Raw genomic sequence first — 21,908 nt, forward strand, 5'->3', positions numbered from 1 at the left:
TTTTTTTTTTTAAGTGGATTGAATTTTCTTTCTGAACCACACCTTCTCCTTGCTACACGGAAGGATGCAGTTGAATTTGATAACGCGATGCAGTTGCATGCACATGTATTCAAAATTAATGAATAATCCTAGTCTTACAGACATACATTGGATTGAAGCAAAAAAGGTTAGCTTAGGTTTAGGGTAAGAGCTTGGTCTAAGAAAAAGTGCATCCAGGAATTCAAGTAGCAAATGAGCTTAACCACGGAGTAATTGCCCCTGGATCATGTGTTGTACAATCAAAATAAAAAGTATGTTTTCCCCCAACGTGGTCTAGAAGCATGGACGGGTTCCAAAACTAGCTGAGGAGTTTCCATGGTGACCAACTGTCCTCCATACGACCATCTCAGCCACGCCCACCCCAACTCCGATGTTCACAAAATGGATATCATAATATATATATACATCTTCTCCAGACTCCAGCATGATGAGGCTGAAAATACAGTCCCTGAAATCAAAGCCTTTCTGTTCAGTGTCTTTCGGGAGGATGCGATCATGTTGCCGGGGGCGACGATGGCACACTCCCAAACGTTGGGCTCGCTCCTCAGTTTGACTTCGTCCAGAATTTTCCACTACCTCTCAAACTAGATGTAGAAAGCAAGAAAGATGGAATAAAAAGAGGATAAAATTCAGTACTTAAAGTTCATTAATGTTGACCACTTTTAAAACTCATGAATTTTCTGATGTTGCAGAGCAAACCATTCATAACTAAACCTACTGTTTAAAAGTTAGAGTGGAGATTGTGCACATTGCGCAAAAATTAATCCAATGACAGGGGTAATAATATCTCTAAAGCTCCCAGAGAGGGTATTTCGTATTAAGCGCTTTATAAATTCAGATGAATATTATTATCATTATGGAAGATTTAAATGCACATCCAAACAACATGTTCCAGTTCATACATCATCTAAATTGTTAAAAATGATGTTTTATCTTCTAAATACTCTTTCTTGATTTTTTAAACTTCAAACCTACATAGGAATATTTGACCAAATTCTCCCCACTCAAAAATCATTTAGTCGGAGCCAGAAGGGCATTAATTCTATTAAATACTATATGATCTAACGTCCTTCTGGCCCTCAGCAGAAGATGAATTTTCTTACCCTTTCATCTTGGACGGTTTCTTGGAGGGTTTCATGGACTGCGCCTCCATCTCTCTTGTGTCGACGCCCATGTCCGCTTCGTCGCCTTCCTGCGCCACTGACGACGCTTTGATGGCTTTCTTGATGTTAACCACCTGTGAAAACAAATGGAACAAGACATCGAGGGGTCAGTGACACAAAGACGTAACTCCATTTTGGCCATTTTGAGAAAAAGTGGTTTATTTGTTACTGAACACTTGGGCCTTAAGGAGTTAAGTCTATGTTTCACTAGCCATTGACTTCAATGGGGTGTTGTGTGGAGTTAAGTCTTTGTGTTTCCTGGAAAGCCCACATTTTTCTGAACATTTTGATATCAAATAATCATCTTGGCAAAACATGGAGTTACGTCTTTGTGTCACTGAACCCTCGACATTAAAAGGTGCAATAGCACAGAGGATGAAGCAGTGGTTGCGGTACAAGATCATTGTGGATATCCCCACACAGGTCTAATGAAAGTGCCATACAGTTCATTTCTACATTCTTACCTTCACATAAAAATAAAACAAATCACGTATTCATGAAACATGAAAATTGACATACAATCAGTCGTAAAAATCTTATCTTTATCTCCAAGGTTGCTGTAGTTTATTGTATCATACCAAAAACTGTATCTATTTGTAACATAAATGAATTCTTATTATTATTTCTTGGAAGAGATATAATTAATTTGAAGGACATATGATAAACTGTAACTTGTATGTTACAGGGACCAGGAAGGTGTTTCACAAAGATCTTAAAAGTACTATGTCCCATTTGCAGGCCACAAAAATGAAAAAGGTAAATTCCAACTGCATTTGAAAGATAATACTAATTTAGAACTTCCCTAAAAAAGGTGGGGCTTGAAAATGTCTCCAAGTTGGAAAATAACGACTATTAGTTGTCAAATCGACTTTAGGGCTATAGAGCCCAAAATTAATAGTCTTGATTTTCAGACAATTGTACCGAATGGTCATACGTTTTATGCTGCGCAAAGATTCAATCAGTTTAATCTTGGCCATCCCAAGAGGTGGGTTATTGATGTAGACAAATGGTCATGTACCCTTTACAACTCTTTTCATGTAATGCTATTACCAAAGAAGAAACTAGATGGAACTTCGAACTTCACAGTCGAAATGATGCCTCCGTCATAGAGCAATTTTACAAACCAAAACAGAAGAAATTGTTCAAATTCAAGTTCAATTGTAATCCATTAACAGGTTCTCAGAATATCGTGATTACAAGCAATTTCTCATATACATTTATGACCCTTTGATCTTTGACCACATGACCCTAACATCTACTCAGTTCATTGGCTCTGCAAGATGTCCCGAGTTAAATAGAAATCCATCTGTCAGTTCTAATGAGAATGCGTTCACAAGCTATTTTTGCATACATAATGAGCCCATGACCTTTGACCTTTGACCTCATGACCCAAGAATCTACTCAGTTCATTGGCTCTGCAAGATACATACATGATCTAAGTTTGGGAGGAATCCATCAATCTGTTCTAATGATAATGCGATCACAAGCTATTTTTGCATGCATAATGAGCCGCATGACCTTTGACCTTGACCCCAAAATTTAATCAGTTCATCGGCTCTGCAAGTAACATACATGACCTAAGTTTGACAGGAATTCATCAATCGGTTCTTGAGATAACGCGATCACGAGCTGTTTCAGCATACATAATGAGCCCTGTGACCTTTGACCTCGTGACCCCAAAATCTAATCAGTTCATTGTCTCTGCAAGATACATACATGACCTAAGTTTGGCAGGAATCCATCAATCGGTTCTTCAGATAACGCGATCACGAGCTGTTTTTGCATACATAATGAGCCCTGTGACCTTTGACCTTTGACCTCATGACCCCAAAATCTAATCAGTTCATCGGCTCTGCAAGATACATACATGACCAAAGTTTGGCAGGAATCCATGAATCTGTTCTTCAGATAACGCGATCACGAGAACGGGACGTACGGACGGACGGACAACCCGAAAACATAATGCCTCCGGCTACTTCGTAACGGAGGCATAAAAAAGCCAGTCAGTCACTCAATAGTGTCTGACAGTGAAGTCTAGCAAGTAAACGGGTTTCCTTGCATAATTCGAATATAAGGACACTGCTAACGTTTAAATTTCACAGATAGGACATACATGACATATTCATAATTCCTGCAAAGTTCTACAGAATTTGAGGTTGGCTGCAAAAGGGACATAGTACCTTTAAGTTGATCTTATCTCTAAATTATGGAAAACCGTTAGCATCTTTGAAAATGTTTTGTAAAAGTTATTTTAAAAGACATAAAATGTTGATTCAAATCTTTCATATTTTTCATTATCAAGGAGATTTCATGTTCCTGATGTGGAATTTATGAAAAGTCCAAAATACTTGAATTTTCGCTTATGAATATATTTTATTCTAAGGTTACGAATGGCTCTCCATAATGTGTAAGTCCAACTTTAGAGTTAAGTTCGACTTAGGATCTGAGGGAAACACACCCCTGGTCATGTGCCCGGACAACTAAGTCAAGTGTTTAAACCACTCGTCCCAGACATCTCTACATTACCTCTGCCAAAACTAACTAATCACATACCTCTGTTTCTATCTGTGATTTGACCTTAAAGCAGTTTTCTTTATGTTTGTTCGCTCGATGGATCTGCTCCTCAACGTTGTTCAGCATTGTTTCGCAACCATCACACCTACAGCATGAAAGACACAACAAGAGTACAATCTACAGTTTCAAACTGACCACATAGAATTTGAAATAAAGCAAGACGCTTTCACATGCATGAAACATTTCACAAATTTTGCAAGTGGTTAAGATTTGCTAGCGTCGCATTTTGCGACATAACCGAAACACAGCTGACATGACACTGAATTTTGCAAATCCCTAAAAGTTGCATGAAGTGAAATCACTTTTGTTTACAAGTCACAAAAATTGTTGACCACAGTTGACCAGACATGCGCGGAGCCCACGCCCTGTATACGCGCAGCACACTAGCAACACGCTATGCATTCGGTGTCAGCTCGCTAGCTTCTTCCAAATCCTGACAAAAGTTGGGCTCACAGTTTTTTTTCTGATTTTCAATGCGCCGGCCGTGCATCGTCTATGTGTGACCGGGCCATAACAAGAGGGGTAAAAAGCTGTTCAAAGAACATCAATCATTCAACGTATTATCTCACCATTCCTGTAGAACGCCAACGATATCAGTGATGGCATCTTGCCTGATGTCTCGCCCGATGGTGTATTCGACTTCTAAGAGTTGATTCTTCTGGTCCAGTTTGCCCTGGATGATCTCTGAGTATATGGTCTCAATGATAAGGTCCTAAGAGAGGAAATGGGTCAAAGATCCAGGTAGAATTCAGTCTAACTCAAACCTAACTTGGAATTTATGCAGTCACACTTAGTGTCCTTCCCAAGTGACTTCTCATTTGAGGCAGGATTTTCTTCCCTTGTGTTCTTCTTCTGTTTAAAGGGGTGAGTCGTCAGTTTCCATGTGCAGAAGGCCATAATTTGCTGACACCAGATTTTGTAGGGAAAAAAAATTATTAAGCGTGTACAGGTCTGCACACAGCGAACCTGTAGACCAACCCAAGAAATACCCCCTCGTCTCTCGGGGAGTCTTTGGGTGAGGGAAAAGTGAGATAATGACTTTACCATGTGGGGGAATGGGTGGAAAATGCAGTACATTACATAAGGCCTGCTGGTCATAAAACTGAAGGCTAATTCTGATGAGTGACAGCACCTCTCATTGGGTAAACATCCGAACGGTGTTGAATTCCCCCATGAGAGCTATCTACTTTGTGTCTTTAAGTTCAGATCATAAGCAGCGGAATAAACCCAAGTGCCCTACCCCCCCCCCCCATTATTGGTGAAAAATTGAGGTTGACCACAAAGAAAAAGAAATCAAGCGCCACTTCTTATCGATTATCGCATCACAAATGGGTGTATCTTAGTGAGATAAAAATCTTGCCTAAACGATTCTCATAATACTGATTTAAGAAAAGTTTTAAGGTTTTTTTTCAATCATAATGTTTTAAAAATCTCAGATTTTATCCGTGAGTTGGAATAAATCTCAGAACACTGCCCAGACTTGAATCATTGAATCAAGGTTTATTAAAAAACATGTGTCGCAGCCCAATGGCTGAATTGATCATGCGTACAAATAAAACACTCATTGCATATTTCAAACATAAAATACAGTTTCAATTGATTTGTCAATATTGTTATAGTTACTTTGATAAGATTGCTTGGGCAGCAAAAATAAGAAACAGAATATAACATGAAGTCAGGAAAACGGAGAGGAGAAACATGAAGAAAAAAATAAAAGACAAAGTTGTAGAAAATGCATGTACATCAAAAAATATAAATTGCATACACGTTTTTGTAAAGAGTCATTAAGACAATATACGAATACTCACTTCTAACTCTCTGAGGTTCTTCAAATCAAGCTCTTGGAGGAGCACAGCGTAGGGTATTCTCTTACATTTGGCAGCTAACGACACGATAGTGAGATGCCTTAACTTGCAACCCATGGGCGTTGTTAATTCCGGGAATTTGTCAACATTAGCTGAAAAAATAAAGATTTAAATGCAAACAAAATCATTTGCTAGTTACTATATAGGAAAAAATTACACTGAGGAAGCTACATATAAAAGTTACATATTATCCCAATATAAGTTTCCTCTAAGATTATTAATTAATGTATTAAAATTATTGTATTATCCTCTTAGTGTGGTATGGTATGTCACTGAAACAGCTCCCGTAGGACTTTTGTGCCAAAATATGATTTTTGTTTTTGCATTTTTGGATTCATTGGGGTCCAAGCTATCAGAAATACATGGGGTTCAAATTTTCCCGAAGACACCAAATTTCCCTATTGTGCTTTATATAAGCCATTTTGGAGCCCAATATGGACCCCCCAGGAAATGAAGGAGGGGTCCGAAGATTTGAACCCCATCATTTTTGGCCAATTGGGACCCTTTGAAGCCAAAACAGCAACAACAACAAAATAATAATATAATAATTTTGGCAAAAAAATCCTACGGGATTACATACAATACCGCACTATCTGGAGCCTACAACCAATAAGCTATGCTTTTACATGTGGCTTCTTCATATCCTCATTTCTAATTTTACCCAGTCCTTAGTTTACAACTACAAGCAAACCAAAGTGCTGTAATATAGTATTTGTGTACTGTATTGAAATCACCCATTGCATTTCTTGTAAACAAAACTGACAATGTGTAATTTGAAATATGAAATAAACTTAACTGAACATTGATTTTTGATAACCAGTGAAATTTAAATTATGTACTGAATGCAATATTCACATTGAAACCAATAGTGATTTCTCATGAAGGAAACATATTGCAAGAAAATCTTGCTAGGAATAATTTTGATACATTTTTTTAATCATGTTTTTTTCTCTCAGTATATTGCTGGTTTGGATGAGCATTATGTACATAAAGTATACATAATTTGTTGGAAATCACATTGACTGAACCTATGAGTTCCATGCGACAAGCTTTAGCATCTCTATTGGCAAATCATTCAGCTATGATAGATTTTGTGCCAAATAGTTTGACAAATATCACTTATTTATAGAATTCAACAGTCAGTGTGAGTTTGGATTGAATCTGTATTTTTTTCCCACCATTCAATTACTTTTAACTTCATTTAAATTGTTAATGTTTATCTTTAATACACATACTATTTAGAATACATTTCTCTTATTCATTTGACTATGTTTTGAAGATTCATATTTAAAAGTTTTACAACTTACCTAAATAATCACTATAAGTTCCAAAGGCAAAAAGGTTCAAGAGTTCTACATAATTTACATTAGGTCCATCAGCAAGCTGAAAATGATAAAATATAAAGGAAAACAATGAAAAGATTGTAAGCTTAATGACAAATATTTGGAAGAGAGGAAAAAAATGATTTTTATATAATTTCATTAAAACAGGCAAATAAACATCACCCTTGTTGTACCACTACCACCAGATTGACAAGCAAGCACATTTGTTATAGATTCTGTGAGGCAATTGTATTTGGTTCCTTTATAATTGCTCATCTCGATAATATAATGCCACTTCAAAAAGCGCTCATATCTGTCACGCAGTGACGCTCATGGGGCTTAGACATTATTACCCTGGTGATAGTCCAGTAACCAAAGTAACTGGTACTCAGGCATATTGAGTACCCATTTACACCTGTGTAAAGAGTGGCAAATGTAGATTAACATCTTGCCACAGTTGCCAAAGGACATTAGTGCCAAGATTAGATCCCCATACCCCATATCTGACCTACAGTTTGGTGACTTGACAACAGTGATTTTGCACATATTCTTAGAGGATTCAAGCCATGTCTTACGTACATTCCCAGAGCAGAAAAGTGGTACTTATAAAAAAATCTATGTACAAAACAGAGGAAAATGAGGGAATGACATCATTAAAACGAAATGTTTGTATACATCCTATGGGATACATCACTGTTTCATGAAATTATGCAAAACTTTAAAATACCACAACTTTGGTATTTTTCATCCGATTTGGATGAAACTTTCACCGTTTAGTTTTTTTTTTTTCTCTCTATTTATTACCGGTAAATTTGACTGGGCTGGACTTGCCGTGGAACTCTTTTCATGCCACAACAAAAATCCTGTGCCACTTTGTAGTTATCATGGGATAGATATACTAAACAAGATTATTCAACTGTTTCAAGTGCAGGATTATTCTATAAGGATTGTCATGGAGCTAATTAAGACCAGAAGTGGGTACTCTTGCAGAGTCACTGAGATGCACAAAGCAATCCTTTTATGAATTGGTGCCATTGTTTTGTGCAAAACTGCATATGTGGCAAATGAGCAACTGTGCAGAGAGGCGAAGAAAGCAACTGAATTATTAATGCTTTTGAGTCTCAAAATTAAAGCTTATCTGTACTAGTGTACGGGAGAGATTTGATCTCCCTGCAAGGTCACTGGACAAGTGGTTATCTCATCAACTCAGCTCTCAATTAACATAAGAAAAAGAGGATCACGGGGGACCAGTGGTCACCGATTATGCATTGTTTGTTAAATAGAGGGCGCAAGTAGCTATAATGCAAGGTCACTGGACAAGTGGTTATCTCATCAACTCAGCTCTCAATTAACATAAGAAAAAGAGGATCACGGGGGACCAGTGATCACCGATTATGCATTGTTTGTTATATAGAGGGCGCAAGTAGCTATAAGTGCAGTGGGGGTTTTAAAGTGATTAAAATTTCTTTCACCTCAGTAACGTTTGGCATTTCTAGAAGCTCTCCAAAGACATGGACCCCCGGCGCCTCCACACACTGCTTGATAAGAGCCACCATGGCTGCGCCCTTGGCTGTCTTCGCTAGGAGGAGATACTGCTCCAGGGAGCAGGGGCTGTTCAAGCTTGACTTGTTGTTCATGACTGAGGAAGCACGGCAGATGCCTAACCTGTTTGGAACAATTTCCTTAAGCCAGGAGAAAAGAATGATAAATTGATTAAAAGAATGACAAAATACAGGCAAAATATGATTGCAGGGCCCTATTAAAGGAAGAATAGTATTATTAATTCATTCTCATATTATTATCATTATGATTTTTTTCTTAATTACACTTATTAAGATCATCATTATTACTATCATCATCGTTATCACTATTATTATGATTATTATCATCATTATTATTATTCATTGTTATCAACATTACTACTGCTACTACTACTATTACTACATGTACTATACCGACGATGATTACTACGACTACTACAATTTAATGACTACATCAACTACAATCATCATCATAACAAATGATGGGTGAATATGAGGAATTAACTCCTTTAAACTCTGATTAGAAGAAGATCAAGTACATGTACCATGAGAAAGAAAAATTTTACATGTCTGAAGTAATGCTGCTCATGTAATGTATACAAAATAATCAAATTCTTATGTTCATATTAGCATGTTGATTAAATTTAAGCAAAACAACTGGCACAGAATTGCAACTTCACAAAACTTGAACAAAACTTTGAATCAAAATCAGTTTTTGAGGTTTTCTCCCATACAAATCATGCAGACAAGAGAATAAAGCATATTGCATCATGTGGTAAACACTCAAAGGTCCATTTGTAGTAAGCCCGAGTCATTACGGTTTTTGTGCTAAACGTTTTAACTGTTTCGTTTAAAGTAACTTGGTAATATTGTTGAAGGTTGATGAAAAAATTGCTTAATTTTTGTATAAAATGTTACTTACTATATTCCTTCTACTGTACTAACCCTCTGACATGCAGAAAAATCCTGAAAAAATTCTCAAACCACGAAGATATCTATGGTTTTCTTTGAAGGAGTCGATGTATGACAGTAACATTACACCGCGGTTTCTTTGATTATCTTTATCGTGGACTATTAGCACATTCCAAAATGTATGCAAATAATGGTTCAACGGAGCGAGAAATGCTAAACGGTTTTGATGAATGCGGACAGGTTAAACGGTTTGACTCAGGCCTAATTTGTAGCATTAGCAAAAGACCACTGTTACACTTGTAATAACAAAAACTAATACCAAAATGAGTTTTGGGCTACATAAATCAATTCATAATTTTTGGTGCTATTTCTTTGTATTGGCCTAGTTGATTACCAGAAGTACTGAGACAAATGTAGGGGGAAAAAAATACTCAACAGCGAAAAATATCAGTAGGATTTCTTCAAGTTTGCACAGGATTTCAACTTTGGATTACGACTGGAAAAATCAGAAGTTCTTCCTAATAATGATTAAAGGTAAGACTGTGATTTTTTAGAGTAAAATTACTCTTAATTCTTATTCTCTGATCCAAAAGTAGCTTGCACTTGCAAGGTTTGTTGTGTACGATGTGCGGCGCGGGAACGGATGATTACGTACACATTTGAGGTTTTGTTTCCATGGCTCTCCACACAGGAAAATGCATGCCGAGAATTGCTTGGTGATATCAACATCATGATTCCAGTAATGGCGTAAGGCGGCTAACTTTGATTCATCGAGGCATCGCGTCAGGTCTGGAGGTCGCATTGCCCAACCTTTTGTGAAATCATGCCCCTTGATTTACGTAATGTTTGTGAATGAAAATTGAAACCCCTCTATCTACAAATGGTCTGGTCAAATTCAACCAACACTTTGTGACAACCTTACGGCATATCAATGAAAGGTCGCATGATCTTTCGTTTTCGTTTCCCTGAAGGTCGGTCATGTAACGCAACCACCCAACCGGCAACCGAAAGTGATGTCCCAATGATTTGAAGTAAGCCGCTTAAGGCTGCCTTTGTCAATTATTATCATGGCACTCACTTTTTTTTCACTCTCTCACTTCATTCTTGTCTTAACTTCATCATTAGTCTTTACAGAGCTACCAAGTATCACGCATTAGGCGTGACATCACGCATTTCGAGGGTCTGAGAAAAATGCTCTTACGCACGACGTGCGCGCTCGATTTTGAAAAAACGATATACGTGTGTTATACCCTCGCACGCAAGCACGCGCGCCGAATCATGAAAATGTCACACATTGCCGATCTTTGAACTTGGCATCTCTGTCTTTATTTTAGTTTTTATAATAATCGGCCATCGCCATCGGCATCGGTTCATTTCTTTTTCAGGAAGCTTTAACTTTCAAGCCCCATCAACAAACTAAGTTTGGAAATAGGGTTACGAGTACTTTATCAAGTTTACGGCACAAAACCTGCAGTCTGTTGCAGTCGCGTTTATTCTGCATTTTGGGTAATCAAGTCGGACGTCGGGTCGAAGTTACCGACCTTGGACCTCGGCACGAAATTCCACAACACAAATTCTACGCAAATATAAGCGTATGGACTATGGGACTGTGTTATCGAAGTTTCTCCAAAATCGCCCTCCTAATAGTGTTTTCCATGAAATTCACGACTCTAAAAAGTGGCATATAACATTGAGAATGTTATCAAATTTCGAAATCATAGTAACAAAATGTTAGATTTTGTAAGGTAACGTAAAAATGAAATTATTACACTTACGAATAATGTAGTCGGGTGACAAGGAGTGCACAAAATCGGTCCAGTGCACAGCATGTACGCATGCGCACTAAGGAAACTTGTCCACTTCAATGAAAACTCGTTTTTGTTTGTTTTCTTTTTATCAGCATGACAGAAAAAAGAAAGAGAAAAAAAGAGAACAAGTGTGGTTGTAATAGCAAAAGACAAAGACTTTTCGTCTTGATTTTGTTTGCTTTAATATTCTTTCCTTGTTCCACTGGATATTGCCATTATATACAGCTAGATGTTTTTTTGCTCAAGTTCATGTAGTTTTATTCATACATGCAGGGCCGCACAAGCGATAACAAATCCATGCTTCATTACAGTACATTTATTTTTCAGCATATCTCTTCTGTCTGTCTCTCTCTCTCTCTCTCTCTCTCGATCCCTCTCTCTCTCTCTCTCTCTCTCTCTCTCTCTCTCTCACACACACACACACACACTCTCTCTCTCTCTCTCTCTCCCTCTCTCTCTCTCTCTCTCTCTCTCTCTATTTATCTATCTACACTATTATTGCTTTAAGTGGCTCAGTCTATACTTTGAAATGAAAAATATAAAATATATTCAAATTACAACAATCTCTCTTTCAATATTTCACAAATTGTATAATTTACAATAATAATGGCTCGACAGGCATTACATTTCACAGCACATTTTCACATTCAAAAATGAAAGCAAAATGCTTTGAGCTGTTCTACAAAAATGGCAATAACAAATCTATGAAGAAGACATTGAATACACAACAATAATTCAGTACTTCAAGTACTATAATATGTGGGAAGAACATGTTCTAACATTCCTCATTCCTTAATTCAATTATTTGAAACACATAAAAGTCTACTTCAATGCTTTCTGCTTTCAAAGCTAATACTACATATAAGTCATTATCTGATAGTTGTTGCAGCTATTTACATTATCAAATATGTATGAAGTTTCTTTAACATTTGCACAGCAACAATATAAATTACATCAATTTCTTTCCTTACTTAATAAAAACAATAATCTTGATTAATAAAGCGCATAATACTGACATCATTGGGTGTTGCGCACCGCTTATTCATTCTAGTACACAATGTGTGCAACATCCCCACTCATTTGGAGGTATCTCTACCATGTTGTGGTCATTGTCAGGGCTTATGGTATACCTAATTGTATTGCCTTATGCCATCAAACCAGGTCCCTATATCTAATGCTGTTCTATTCATTATAAGTACACGTTTTTCATTAATTTCTGTTGCGAAAATAGACATGTAGATGTACCTGTAAGTCTAGATTATTTCCAGAAAATTAACTTTTATCAAAAGGCCTGTTTACGAATGTATTGTATGCACTATAGTTTTTTTCTTCTTTTTCATGGAAAGGCTGTGGTCGGGGGCAATATGCCATGCTCTGTTTCTATATAGTAAACTGATGCAAATCACAATTATCGGAAAAGAAAACCAGACCATCCGAAAGACCCGGATCAGTTCTATGTTCAGGCATGGCTATGATGAAATATAAAGGTGAAACTATCGTTAAACTAGAAAATGCCCACTAATTCAAACCTGATTATCAAATTGAAATGCGATAAAAACTTTAATTCCTCCAGGGAAGATATACAATAATTCTCTGATGTGTACAGCAGATTAATTACATTTCAGATCTATGATAAATCTGGTAATATCTAAATGGAGTGCATTGCTCACTGAGCTTTAATACAGATTTCTCTGTATTATCCCCAAATATGAGGAATACATCGTTCGTTCATGTCAGACACGTTGCCCCGGGTGCGAAATAGGACTCTTTAAAAAAATGAAACGATTAAGATTACCCTCATGTTACGGGAAAAAATTATGGATCAATCGATTTGGTCGATCCAGTTCGATGGCACAAACACGGCACTACTGGACAATTTTTTATTTTTACCAGGAACGACAAGATTATGACCAAACTGTCGATTTAAGCATGAACATTTTTGCAAGCCTACAGGTACATAAAGAAGTAGAATTTAAATGTTTGCAGAGGATTACAAACTAACTACATGAACCTTTAAGATGTGGTAAACTTGTGTTGTGACATGGATGCAACTATATTTTTAACTTGCTGTAAGCCTTTCACATTAACTACCCTAAGATAAAGATATGTCCATAGAAAAGGGCTGAAGCTTTGTCATACTTCATAAATACTTGCTGGCAACTGAATTACATTTCTATGGAATAGAATCCTTTTTTGGAGAATAGCGTTGAAAAGAGCTATATTTAAGCTATTCGTCTTGCACTCATCAGAGTAAAACGCAAGAATAAAACAGAAAGCCGAAATCGAACAATATAAACGGAAACTAAAAGGAACAAGGTGCGAATATAACGAGCTCTGATTGACTGTCTAAGGAAATGGTAAACTAGGTCCTTTTAAACATATCTCTTAATCATAAATTAACATAATATATAATATATATATACATATATAACATATATATATATATATATATATATATATATATATATATAAAATATATATTATTGTCTGTGCAGACCCAAAAGGGAAGACCTCTGTGTTAAAGTATATGAAAAATTCCTTTCTAGCTCCAAACAAAAAACTATGCACAAATCTCATTGAGAAAACAAACAGATGACTAAACCATAGTGATTTCAGATTAATGAACACCATGAAAGCCAAGACTGCTGTTGTTCCGGATCAACGTTCCCTTGCCGCCTTGACCTCCGGTTTGATCCCCTAGTTGTGCCTCGACTGAATGCCTCATCTTCACTCAGCTCTGATTCGCTGGACTCATCATCAGAATCATCCGCTGGTTTTGTAAGTGCAGCATCAAAGGTCGCAGGGATGGTGTCTGCTGAACTGCAGGTCAAATACAGAGGAATAGATACATGTAAATAATAATAATAATAATAATAATGATGGCTTCTTATATAGCGCACATGTCTGTCACGTTGTCATGCTCCTGGCGCTGCCCCATTCATATATGAATCATGTTTGAATCTGATTGGTACACATCTTTGAAAAAATAAATCATAATTAAACAACATAACATACTACACAATCAAGTGTAACAAATATGAACTACTAGATACATGTACATTCTGTTGTTCTCCCATGGTCCCAGCCATTCTTACCTGCGCTGGTTACTGGGTAGACCATGCCATATCCTTAGCTCCTGCCCAGTTGTTACGAAGCACAGTGATGGATTTGATTGGTCTAGGCAAGAAATGGATTCAATCTGACTTGTCTCTGGATCACAGAGTGTGGCAAGGTACTGATTGTCAGATGCTGAGAAAACTGCAGAATGCAAAATATAATTAGAAAAGAAAATATTTTTGAACAGACAATCATTTGATTGCACCATCTCTCATTGATTTGCACCATATCTCATTTGAATGCAACATCTCTCATGTGACTGCACCATCTCTCATTTGAATGCAACATCTCTCATTTGATTTGCACCATATCTCATTTGAATGCAACATCTCTCATGTGACTGCACCATCTCTCATGTGACTGCACCATCTCTCATGCGACTGCACCATCTCTCATTTGAATGCAACATCTCTCATGTGACTGCACCATCTCTCATTTGAATGCAACATCTCTCATGTGACTGCACCATCTCTCATGTGACTGCACCATCTCTCATGCGACTGCACCATCTCTCATTTGAATGCAACACCTCTCATGGGACTGCACCATCATTCATTTAAATGCAACATCTCTCATTTGAATGCAACAACTCTCATTTGAATGCAACATCCCTCATGCGACTGCACCATCTCTCATTTGATTGCAACAACTCTCATTGGATTGCATTATCTATACTATAACGGCACCATCTGTCATTTTAGTGCACTATTTGCGTGTCACATGCTCCGACAACATTTCCATTAGGAAATGCTGCAGATGGTACAGGGTAAGGACTACGGTTGCCTTTTGGCATTCGGTTGGGTTTAGAGCGAAGGTTAAGGTTAGCAATCATGTTTGGTATAGGGTTGAAGTTAGGAACTTGGATAATGTTGAGGAGTATCTGTAGAGCAATTATCACTGGAGCATGCATGTACGTCATGAAACCCAATGCCCTTCCGGTTCTCAACACACCATTTCGTAATTTGTCCTTACCGTTGATAGCCCCAACTCCATTGTCTAGGTCGTAGGATGAGAACATAATGACATCATCGGTGAGGAGCATGGAGTAAGTACTGCCAAACTCCCCAAGATGATTCCTCAGCTTCCTAACATTTCCTGCAAGGGTTAAAGGTCAATGTCAAAGGTCAATGTTAAAGATAATGGCCAATGTCACTGAAAGTCTTTACCTAGGACAGGATTCTTTCAACCCTGCCTAATTGTAGAGTTAGTTAATGGAAAGCTAAATATCAATCTATCTGTCCTCTACAAATCTTCATGAACCTGCAACAATATGAAAATACAGAAATACTTCTCTATGAAATTCATTTCTTTTCCTTTTCCTTAACAAATCAATATTGTTTGATAACTTAAAAATGCTGATATAAAAATATAGAGCATCACTTAATGACAGCTCATACCAATTTTTGTAGCAAATTAGCCACACAGAACTTGAAATAAGGTGTTGGTAATATCAATGCCAGAAATAATGATGTCTAAGTCGAAATATTTCTATACAGGCAGGACAAAAACACTTCCTTGCAATATCTCTCACCTCTTTTCCAATCCAAAACCTTGACGTTCGTTCCTTCGTCCCCATAGTAGATGTCACTTTTGGATAAACCCAAGGACATGATTGGTCGTTGAACTAGAGTTCCTGATTGGCTGCGGATATTCTCCGACTCAAAGATGACATGCAGTGACCTGTCCCTCAATTCCCACAGCTTAATGACCCCATCGTTGGATGCGGTAACTACCTGGCGACCCCTGACCTTTGAACATAATGATACCAAGCAGAGTGAATCAGTATCAATGCAATGATTTCGGGGGATACATATCTCAAATTGCCATAAGGGGCTGAAGACAGCAGCTTCATTATTACTTCACCATCAATAGTTTGTTCCACCACTCGTCTATAAGGAGATGATTATGGGCTTCATATCCCATCTTGACATTACTTTTACATGGACCAAGACCTTTTTATTCATCTAGATCTCATCTAAATAAATCGCCTTTGGCGCTGTGGAAGAGAAGCACATGCTTCCAAGTTTTACCTTTAAAATTATTCATATATACAGGCACATATAGAAGTGTCATATCACTTTTTGAATTTAAAAGGCAAACAATGAAAAAGTGGATGTGATAAAAAAAACCTGAATATTGACTTTGTTGTAATATGTTCTGAAACTTTGCGCCACCATCGGGTTTAATCTCTTTTTTGCCTAGGTTTCCTCAACATGTGCTCCATCGACAGTTGTTATCCAGTCAATTTCAAACACCAATCAAATTCTTGACTTAATTCTAGATGCAACACTACACCTAAACCTAATCTTAATCTCATGTCTTGAAAAGGAAATAGGGCCTGCATGGTGTAAGTGTCAGATCAACTACATGAACAAATGTCAGATCGCCTAAATCAAAGTGGTGAATTTTAAAGGTAATGATTAGATTGGAAAAATAAAAGTAGGAAAAGTTACTACCTTTATACACGTCACACTGTCTTCATGTGCCAAAGATGAAAAGAGGCTATCACCAGACGCCACGTCCCATAGCTCCACCTTGCCTCCATCTGTATTATAATATTTCAGAGCAAATACATAATTCAACAAGGAAACAACATCTTTCATCCATTGCTCCTTGCTTGTGGAAAGTAATCGCTTCCTTCCTTAATCCCGATCCTAAAACCTTGACCCTAATCTGAATCAGGGTTTTCCGTGCTTTTATTCATATTATGTCTTAAAAACTTATGCATTTCAATAGCTTTGTAAATACTGACTTTATTGGAAGAGCCTGTACCATTACATACTGTAATTAACGGTGTATAAACCGCACCTTTTTGCCGCCGAAAAAAATTCAAAGTCGGGGGTGCGGTTTATACACGGTACACCAAAAAAAAGTTTCGATTTATACCCCTCCACCTGGCGCTATGCCTGACAATGTCTCCCAGCTCAGTAATCGGTGTGTTGGCTCACCACTTGGACACTAGAAAAACACTCAAATTTGTCTGTCAAATTTGTCTGTGATCTCAATATGAAGTTTATAATAATAATTCCTCCAATTTTTCTTCTATTACATGGTGTACCACAAGGTTCTATCCTAGGTCCTCTACTGTTTTTGAATTTAATTAATGATCTTACACATTCAGCTGCACCTCGCAGTTACATGAAAGGCCTTCCCGCGTGGGTATTTTAACACGGACCAGGCTTGCTGCCGACATAGTCGGCAAAAAAAAAGTCGACCAAAAAAAAAAAAAAGTTTTATTTTTTTTTTATTTTTTTTTTAAAGGGCGAAAAAGAGGGGTGCGGTTAATACACGAGGGCGGTTTATACAACGTTAATTACGGTACTAATTTTCTTTATTAACTGGATACTAAGACATCCCTGCAAAACAAACTCGCATAAAAAAGCAAGAGGAAGCATTTTGGGGGTAAGGAGAGGGAGTGGGGGAGGGGGAGGTCCCAATGCATACTCATTGATTTGTGTGTTAAAAGATACAGAAATGTCAGGCACACTATGATTATATATCGCAGTGAATATTGTCCAAGATTTTTCAATAGAATAGAGCATTGAAATTGCCTTTTAATCAATCTTTTTATCCAATCTCATGAAATTCTTTCTCATTATTAAAAAGTTGATAAATCAAGCATTATTACTACAGTAGTGCAGTACCATCCTGCTATAATAGACTTACCTGACCCAGTCACTGCGCAGGAAATTTCTCCTACAAATGCCATCGCTGTCACTGGATTGAATGTGTAAATGGATCGAAGCTCCTTGGAAGAGTCTAAGTCCCACAGCCTCACACTACAGTCTCTCGATGAGCTGAGGGCGAGACGGCATGCTTTGCTGGGTTCAAAATCATAGTGACTGGCTGGAAGAAAATAGAAAACAATCAATTCAAATGTATCATTACTTAAGGAACTCGAGGTATGCTTCATATAATCGCAGAGCTGCCAACCTTGTGCGACCCCATAAAGGAGCCATGATGGCAACAAAACAAAAAAAATTCAAGCAAAATTAAGGAATTCATTAAAACAAAACTTACAACCACGTGCGACACACTTCCAATGCAGAAATGTCCATTCCTCATGCAGTTTTTTTTTTCCATATTAGGACCTATAGTTTACTTACAAGTACTGGGTAGGTATTTTGTTGTTGTTATTTTGGTATCATCTGCATTTCATTTTTTTTGAGAATATTTTTCTCTTAACGTATGTTTTAACTTTAGTTTTCTATTGAACACATTGTTTTTAATCGTCACATCTGCATGGCGTACCAGCAGTTGCATAGCACATCCATAGTGATTCTCCCTCGCTGATATAGGGGATCAAACAGGAGATCAATTAAAAAAAAGTAATTTTTTTTTGGCAGCTCTGTAATTGCCATCAAGATGACTCTGAAAGTTCTTGTGCACATGTATGCACATGCTTGACATGAAACTTGGAACTTTTATGTAATTCATCCAATTTTCCACCAAAATATGTTGGCCATTTTAGGGTTAATCAGGGAATAATTCAAATGCGTACCTAATGCTTGGTTTTCCTCTGTCGCCAGCAAGTACACCGATGTCACGGCTCCACTGTGCCCTCCTAGACTACACATCTCTTCACCAGTTCTACTGCTCCAGGATTTCACTGTTGTGTCTCGGCTGAAATGAGAAAGATTGGGATAATTTGTTGTAAAATCCAGAAGAAAAAAAAAATTGGTATTAACTCTTAAACATGGAAGGTCGGGGTAATTTCAAAATTCTTCTCTGACTACCCACTATGGCACCACTAGAGTTGTACCAGTGTGTTTCGCTTTTATCACCAAGGTTGTAATGCACTGGTACAACTCTAGTGGTTGTACCAGTGCATTACAACCTTGGTGATAAAAGCAAGCGTGGGATGTGTCAGACAATGAACTCAATGCTGCCTGAAAGAATACAGACATAGTAATAAATGTTGCTGCATACTTTAAACCTGCATGGAAACAAGTTAAACAAGTTAAAACAAAGATGTCCTTTTGAATACAGAAAGGCCAAATTTCACAACATTTGGACCAAGGGTACACATTGTATATTTTCTAGGGAGGGGGTGTGGGGGGGGGGGGGGTTCATGGATATAAATGCCTTTGTTCTTAATCTCAAATTAGAAGACATTCATAAGTTCATAGTTGAAAAAAGCAAGTGGTGTCACAGAGTGAACTCCTTTCTCTGCTATGGCCGTCACATTATGATGACGATGATGATACAAGCGCTGGAAAGCCTGAACACTACCACATATGTTATTCCTGACTATAATTAATAATGATTACTACTAATAATAATTATAGGCAATTCTATAGCACCGTCTATCTAGAAATTCTATCCCGAGGCGCATTAATCATTACCATGGCTTTAGCCTAGCTGCTATTACAGCGCTCCAGCATTTAAAGGAAATAATTCCTCCCAGGTACCCATTTACCTCACCTGGGTCGAGTGTGGCAAATGAAGGTTAATGCCTTGTCAAAAGGACATTAGTGCCATATCAGGGATCGAACCATGACCTTTAAATACATACCTTCCAGAAAGAATGACATTGTCTTTGCAGTCTACGCTGGTGATCAGGTCGTTGTGACCCTCGACAACTTGGACTCTGAATACCATTCTGGACCATTTCTCTCTCTTCTTCTCCAACACAGATTGACTTCTCGGAGGTGATTTCTGTGGAGCTGATTTCTGCGGAGCTGATTTCTGTGGAGCTAAATAAAAACGCATGCACATTAGGAGGAAGACTCGAAAAGTATTCATTTAAAAAACAAAATGAAAGTTTTCAAAGAACAATTGTTACCGATAAATCTATGAAGTGTCAGATTTGAATTCTTAAAAACAGAAGAAAAAAACACACCTTGAGAATAAACGATAAAAGATCTGTCTAAAAGCATAAAGAACAATACAATTTTTGGAGAAAAAAAATATGAACAAAATAAAAAAGGTAAGCATAACCTGTACACGAAGATCTAAGATTGGCCTATTGTATGTGTGGCTGTCATTTACCATAATACATGTACACATACCGGTATTTGAATCTCCAGGGGGAAGTATCTGTAATATTTTTCCTGACTGGACTGCTGAAAACTGAATGCTTACTGCTTTGGGATTTTCCTGCCTCTGGTCCCTTTTTTGCAGGAGGCTTGGCATCCCCTCTTCCTCCACTTGTTACTGCCTTCCCATCATCCTTTGGTCTCTTTGTTCCCTCCACACTACTACTGCTCTCATCCTGTCTTCCATCGACTGTATCTCCGCTGGTATCCTCCAGATAATCATGATTTCTTTTCATCTTGACCTCTGAACTATCATAACTTTGATCCTCTTTTTTCTCAGGAGTCGGGTGATTCTTCGGAAGATTTGAAGGAACTGAAGGAAGGACTTCTGAGTCTGGTGTGCTGGTTGAAGTCTCAGGGGTGATGGAGATGTCTTCTTGGATGAACTTCACCTTTTCTTGGATCAGGGAGCGAACAAAACCCTTTTTGTCAACCTGAAACACAAATCAGAGATGAAATATTTCACATAAAAGTTGGTTGTTATTAATATTAGTGTTACTGCATGGCTTGGATTCAAAGATATTGTATATATCAATAATTATCAAGTTACAAAATAATGGCTGAATTGCGACAAGTAATTGAGTAGGAGTACAGCAAACAGATTAAACGCCAGCTTTTACTTGTGTTTATACAAATATTACAAGATAGTGGATCAGTTAAATTAAGAGAATCATCTATTCAATTGGTTGTGCAATCATTAAAGTTAAAGACCAGTATTGGAAACGCTCCAATTTCAAAAAATGAAATGGAAGCTCTTATTACCAATCATGTGAAAGTGTACGTTTTGACTAATACATGATGATAAAAAAATTTGTCGGGAAACCGCCTACTAATTGATAGACCCCTATATTTGGTAAATTAGTTTATCTATTGGTGTGTACGTGAGAGATAAACGCACATGTCGCGCACGTGTGCGTAGTCCCATGTACATCTTTCTTTTAGATCTAGATCTAGTACAAATACTGAAATAGATCTAGGATTGTCATTGTTGATTGTAAAAATTCGATTTAGACCTAGTCTGGTTTTTTTTAGCTACATGTAGATCTAGAACTAGGCCTATATTCATCACCTAAAATGTAGATGATGTAATAAATTCGAGACTATATTTTGCAGAGAAAAATGTTCATAGGTGTTGTACTAGTTGTACTAGTTGTAGGATAGACTAAAAGGTTTCAGATGTAGGGGGACATGCGACCCACATCGGATGCGGTAGCTCGTTATAAAAACACATCAGCTAGACTTAATCTGTTCACAAGAGCTTTACATGGGATGCACTAATAATATTAATCTACGACGATTCCCAGTTCTATTACTCACCTTTAGATTCTCCTCGTGATTTAATGGTCGGTCCAATCGTTCTAAATTTTCAATCTGACGAAGCTTTTTCCTCAGTTTGCGGATTTCAGATACAATATTAGGGATGTCTTCGTCCATATTGGGATAAAATAACTGACAAACGTCGCGGCGGTCGGGTAGATTTTGACAGTACGTACGAAGATCCAACGTGTCATGCATATATAGCAGAGGCG

General features: G+C 37.5%; 2 protein-coding genes across 2 annotated transcripts; both read right to left on the reverse strand.

Moving 5' to 3' along the window:
- Positions 1-11,286, reverse strand: LOC580441 (COP9 signalosome complex subunit 7b). The gene is made up of 8 exons (XM_780498.5): positions 11,192-11,286; positions 8,436-8,645; positions 6,949-7,024; positions 5,585-5,733; positions 4,346-4,488; positions 3,756-3,861; positions 1,143-1,276; positions 1-623 (listed from the first exon to the last, which is right to left on the reverse strand). The coding sequence occupies exons 1-8, from the start codon at positions 11,243-11,245 to the stop codon at positions 584-586; spliced, it is 912 nt and encodes a 303-aa protein (XP_785591.2). The 5' UTR covers positions 11,246-11,286; the 3' UTR covers positions 1-583.
- A 2,394-nt stretch (positions 11,287-13,680) lies between these two features.
- On the reverse strand, positions 13,681-21,895 carry LOC580379 (mitochondrial division protein 1). The gene is made up of 10 exons (XM_780440.5): positions 21,697-21,895; positions 20,426-20,813; positions 19,857-20,037; positions 18,843-18,964; positions 18,008-18,187; positions 16,798-16,886; positions 15,873-16,089; positions 15,314-15,436; positions 14,320-14,482; positions 13,681-14,044 (listed from the first exon to the last, which is right to left on the reverse strand). The coding sequence occupies exons 1-10, from the start codon at positions 21,892-21,894 to the stop codon at positions 13,837-13,839; spliced, it is 1,869 nt and encodes a 622-aa protein (XP_785533.4). The 5' UTR covers position 21,895; the 3' UTR covers positions 13,681-13,836.
- Positions 21,896-21,908: the final 13 nt, after the last annotated feature.

The sequence above is a fragment of the Strongylocentrotus purpuratus genome, unplaced genomic scaffold (genome assembly GCF_000002235.5).
Source record: "Strongylocentrotus purpuratus isolate Spur 01 unplaced genomic scaffold, Spur_5.0 spur5_scaffold_16, whole genome shotgun sequence".
NCBI lineage: Eukaryota > Metazoa > Echinodermata > Echinoidea > Camarodonta > Strongylocentrotidae > Strongylocentrotus > Strongylocentrotus purpuratus.

What these genes read in the sequence shown, in the direction of transcription:
- LOC580441 (XM_780498.5), bottom strand. Translation starts at nt 11,245, where the DNA reads ATGCTGTGCACTGGACCGATTTTGTGCACTCCTTGTCACCCGACTACA. An exon ending in AACTTATAGTGATTATTTAG is followed by an intron (nt 5,734 to 6,948) that starts GTAAGTTGTAAA and finishes TTATTTTTTCAG; the next exon opens with CTAATGTTGACAAATTCCCG. An exon ending in AGAACCTCAGAGAGTTAGAA is followed by an intron (nt 4,489 to 5,584) that starts GTGAGTATTCGT and finishes TTCCTCTCTTAG; the next exon opens with GACCTTATCATTGAGACCAT.
- LOC580379 (XM_780440.5), bottom strand. Translation starts at nt 21,894, where the DNA reads ATGCATGACACGTTGGATCTTCGTACGTACTGTCAAAATCTACCCGAC. An exon ending in GGCAGGAAAATCCCAAAGCA is followed by an intron (nt 20,038 to 20,425) that starts GTAAGCATTCAG and finishes GTTTTTATTTAG; the next exon opens with CTCCACAGAAATCAGCTCCG. An exon ending in GGTTTTGGATTGGAAAAGAG is followed by an intron (nt 15,437 to 15,872) that starts GTGAGAGATATT and finishes TAACCCTTGCAG; the next exon opens with GAAATGTTAGGAAGCTGAGG.